General features: G+C 40.9%; 1 protein-coding gene across 1 annotated transcript; it reads right to left on the minus strand.

The window, feature by feature from the left end:
- Nucleotides 1–285: 285 nt before the first annotated feature.
- LOC129835640 (fucolectin-1-like) lies at nucleotides 286–4,165 on the minus strand. The gene is made up of 4 exons (XM_055901360.1): nucleotides 3,969–4,165; nucleotides 1,963–2,190; nucleotides 1,556–1,669; nucleotides 286–301 (listed from the first exon to the last, which is right to left on the minus strand). Exons 1-4 carry the CDS (start codon nucleotides 4,163–4,165, stop codon nucleotides 286–288), a joined length of 555 nt encoding a protein of 184 aa, XP_055757335.1.
- Between the last annotated feature and the right edge of the window lie 696 nt (nucleotides 4,166–4,861).

Raw genomic sequence — 4,861 nt, forward strand, 5'->3', positions numbered from 1 at the left:
GATAAAAATTTATTATTGGCATAATTGTTTTGAGTCATTACTGAATTAAACAATTCGGAAACAATTCATGGTAGCATCGTAAACAATTAATTAATTTCATTAATTTCATTTGAAACAGGAGTTTATTTGCTGAAATGTGTGCCGTTGCCTGGTTATTAAAAAGGACAGGCGGCTATTTGAGACTCGCTGTTTAATTAAAGTTTTACGGTAGGTAGATTGGACTGTATTGATGACAATCTTAAAACTATTGTTTCTCATTGGAGTCTCTCACCAAGCTAGCCCTCTTCAGTTCCACAGACACCTGGAAGAGACATGACATACAGAAACTCTTTCAGGTATTAATTGAGTTATGACTCCCTACACGTTCTATTCTTACAATAACAACTTGGCAATAAGATAATAAGACCCAGAGTTAGGGTCGATTACAATTCAATTCAGTCAATTCATGAAGTAAACTGAAATTCCACTTCCACATTTTCATAATTGAAACACATTGAGGAAAATTTGAATAAACATTTCTGTTTATTTCCTGAAAATGGAAGACCCCAACTCTGATAAATACACAATGTCTTCATTGCCTTTCTGTGCAATAAGGACAACAGTCTGTAATATGCTCCTTGGTGTTACCTGTCTGTGAGGGTCCACCCTCCTTCTCTTCTTCCTCACGCTGGAAAATCTGTCCATCTGGCTGAACGTTAGACACACTCTGTTTCACGAGCTCTACATGCAGCTAGATGAAAGTACAAGAGCTCTCTCCCCCCCCCCCCCCCCCCCCCCCCCACTCCATCCAGGTTCATCTCTCCGTATATGAAGGCTTTGTTATGAAAGGTTTGACAATTACTTATTTTAGGTGGTTGTAGAATTTAATTGCTTTTCTCTGGATTTTGATAATTAATCACACACACAGCACTCAAACACAACTGTTCATAAACAAAGAAACATCTCTTATCTCAAAAAAGAAAAAAGAAAACTGCTGGTCACTGGTCACCATAGCAGCACCCACCTGTAGCACGTGCTCCAGCAGGTATATCTCTCTGGTCACCCCCAAAACCAATTCTTCCTCCTTCCAGTTCTCTGCTGCCAATGACTGGAACGAACTACAAAAATCTCTGAAACTGGAAACACTTTTCTACCTCACTAGCTTTAAACACCAGCTTTCAGAGCAGCTCACAGATTACTGCACCTGTACATAGCCCATCTATAATTTAGCCCAAACAACTACCTCTCCCCCTACTGTATTTATTTATTTAGCTCCTTTGCACATTCTTCCACTGCAAAGCTACCATTCCAGTGTTTTACTTGCTATATTGTATTTACTTCGCCACCATGGCCTTTTTTTTGCCTTTACCTCCCTTATCTCACCTCATTTGCTCACATTGTATATAGACTTATTATTCTACTGTATATTTGTTTACCTCCATGTGTAACTCTGTGTTGTTGTATGTGTCGAACTGCTTTGCTTTATCCTGGCCAGGTCGCAATTGTAAATGAGAACTTGTTCTCAACTTGCCTACCTGGTTAAATAAAGGTGAAATAAAAAATAAATTTAAAAAACTCAGTGAGAATCTTGTTCTGTCCAGGGATGACCACAACAACATAGCGACCCTCCATCTCATTACACTGGAAGGTGTTGGTCTCTCCTGCTGGGATGTGGGAGATGACAACACATCTGAAAGAGAGACAGAGAGAGTGTGTGTGTGTGAGAGAGAGAGCACATTAGAGGGAATGAGGACGCTCTACAATGCACCATAGAGAATACAATCATTCTGTTAAACATACAGCCACAGAAGCATCGATGAAGACCAATGTATCAAAACACCTTCAAGACAGGACATAAAAATGTACAAAGTTGTTGATGCCATTGTTATATAGCCACAGAACAGCTCCAGAAGCATGAAGACCATATCTAAACACCTACAAGAGAATAAATAAATATGTACAAATGTCTACAGTATGTTTCACCTGGGGTTGTTGATGCCGTTGTTCTCCAGTGAGTTACCGATGCGGATCTCAGCACCATTAAGTCTCTCAGGACAGCAGTCTCCTCTGTTGGTGATGGTGACAGCTGTCACTCTGTTCACATCCAGCAGGTCCACTCTCCACCAGGGGTTGGTGTTAAACTCAGTGCTGCTGCAGGATCCACCACTGTTAAAGTCAGATTTGCAGTTTCCATCAATGACTTTGCTTGGCCTACACCATAAATCCCAAAGGGTAGACTGAGGCCAGTCCTCTCAATGCCACGTTGAGAGGACTGCACACCGTAGCAATATGTTTTGCAACTGAAAATGTTTTGCAGGTTAGTTCAGGTGAGTCCCTCCCTATTGCGTCCATTTTGTTCCATTTGGTTCCTAGTGAATACACCTCAGATATACACATCCCCATCCCCCTGTACACACACACACACCTGAACCAACTTGTATTAAATGTAATTAGTAACTGTTAATTGGGCACTTTAACTGAAGGAAAGTTATTACTAGGCCTAGCTTCTGTCACAGCGGCAAATGCTTGTACCTCATGCATTGACAAGTTGTGTAACGTGTTATAGGGTAATGCTGATCATTACAGATCTCTGACTTTTAGATGGAAGGGTTGGGGTCAATTCAATTTCAGTAATTCAGGAGGTACACTGAAATTCAAATTTCTCTGTTAAACTATGAGTGGTTGTTTTGGTCCCTGTACAGAGCCCGGTGAGTTAATCAGAAAATAGAAAGTCACACATCGTTTGAAAGCTACAGGACTCGTCTTTTTTCAAATGGAACTAAAATCTTACTGCTGGCAATGTCATAAGAATCTCTTAGAGTTTAACTTAATTGGAATGTGATTTACTGTCTGATTTGACAGGAACTGAAATAGAATTGACCCTAAACCTTGTAGGTATTTAGTTCTCACCAGAGACAGGGACAGCTCTCCTACTCCACTCCATGGATCTGGGATGTAGCAACATATTCATCAGTCAATATGAATTAATAACATTAAACATTTCAACATTAGACATTACCACACATACCACAAACACAATCTTTAATTCATGTGATAATAACCCATTTCTTTACTTACATCATCATTATTTTTATATTAGCCAAGGTTATGAACAATAAAATAATATATCTTGTCCTCCGGTGACTTCTTCGCTCCTCTCAGTGTGTCAATGGTGTATTGGAGGCGAAGTCAGGTGCAGAAGAGCAGAGTATAATGAACAGGCACACTTTTATTATAGTTCCAAAAACGAGAGCACTACATAAATCAAACGCGCTCAAAAAACGGACCATAAAAGTAAAGCGGGTAAACTAATACCACATAACATGAAACAATTACACACAAAACATGAAGGGAACCAGAGGGTTAAATACAAGTAGATTGATTGGGGAAATGAAAACCAGGTGTGTATGGAAATAAGACTAATGGATATATGAAAAATGGAGCGGGATGGCTAGAAAGCCGGTGACGTCGATCGCTGAACGCCGCCCGAACAAGGAGAGGAGCCGACATCGGCGGAAGTCGTGACACAGTGTGTGTGATGGATCTTCTTCTCATTCTCTTATTATTCTCTCTGTCCGGACAACATGCAATCCTGGGTCATGTTCATTAGGGTACACAGCAGATAAAATGTAGCAACCTTTTGCAAGGGGATAAAAAAAAAGTGTTTGTTATTGGATAAGATCAGGTCGTCACTCACTCACTGTTTCAATCTGTTTTCTTTCATTTGGTACCTTGTGAATACAACCCTGTATTATCCATTCAATGGGAAGGTAAGGTGAGGTTTATTTGGTTAGCAGTGGTCCGTAGCCCACCATCCCGTGTGTGTGTGTGTGTGTTTGTATGTGTGTGGTGTTTCCCAGGGGGATTTGGTTAGCAGTCATCCATAGAACCTCATCTACTACCTGAGGTGAAATATGTAAACTGTGGTTTATTTAACAACATTGCTTTTACTCAGAATACATATCACTTTGACGTCATAGTAGCGCAACACTGGCATGGATGAAGCCAGAGATTTCATCTCCTGCACTGCGGCCTCGTGCTTAGGTAGCCAGTGCCATGGTGTGTCTTTGTCCAGCAACCGGCGCAGAGGCTCACAGACTGCTGATAGGTGTGGCATGAACTTTGCAAGATAGTTTGCAAAGCCGATGAGACGCTGTACTCCTTTTGCATCAGACGGGTTTGACATGTCGAGGATCGCTCTGATCTTGTCTGGTTCCGGCCTCAGGCCTTTTGCCGAGAGAATGTGGTGATGAAAGATACATGTTTTACACAGAATTAAAGATACACTTGTTCTTAATGCAACCGCTGTGTCAGATTTTTAAAAAACTTTACGTAAAAAGCACACCATGCAATAATCTGAGACGGCGCTCAGATTTAACAACATTTCTCCGCCATGTTGGAGTCAAAAGAAATACGAAATTACATCATAAATATTCCCTTACCTTTGATTATCTTCATCAGAATGCACTGCCAGGAATCCTAGTTCCACAATAAATCGTTGTTTTGTTCGATAATGTCCATTACTTATGTCCAATTAGCTACTTTTGCTAGCATGTGTAGTACACGTGTCCAAACGCTCGCGCAGATGCAGGAAACGGCGTGTGTTCGCATATGGAACGTAACTGCGCCTATACTGTACTTAGCTACAGAAATAACAAACGTGTGGTTTTCAAGCCACTCTGATACCATGTTTCAGTATGATATGTTGGATAAAGGAATAAAGACAGACACCAATGTCAAGTTCAATAGCCTTGTTGAAGCATTGTACAAATCCCGACACGCGGAGTCCGGGGAACAGTCCGGCTAGTCGATTACCTATCAACTAGACTCTGTAACAGTGTTGATAGTCATAGCCAGCTAGCTAACATAGCATCCCTCTGTT

This window comes from Salvelinus fontinalis, chromosome 36 (assembly GCF_029448725.1).
Source record: "Salvelinus fontinalis isolate EN_2023a chromosome 36, ASM2944872v1, whole genome shotgun sequence".
Lineage (NCBI taxonomy): Eukaryota > Metazoa > Chordata > Actinopteri > Salmoniformes > Salmonidae > Salvelinus > Salvelinus fontinalis.

What these genes read in the sequence shown, in the direction of transcription:
- LOC129835640 (XM_055901360.1), bottom strand. Translation starts at nt 4,165, where the DNA reads ATGTCAAACCCGTCTGATGCAAAAGGAGTACAGCGTCTCATCGGCTTT. An exon ending in CTGGCTTCATCCATGCCAGT is followed by an intron (nt 2,191 to 3,968) that starts GTTGCGCTACTA and finishes TTTATGGTGTAG; the next exon opens with GCCAAGCAAAGTCATTGATG. An exon ending in AACGGCATCAACAACCCCAG is followed by an intron (nt 1,670 to 1,962) that starts GTGAAACATACT and finishes TCTCTCTTTCAG; the next exon opens with ATGTGTTGTCATCTCCCACA.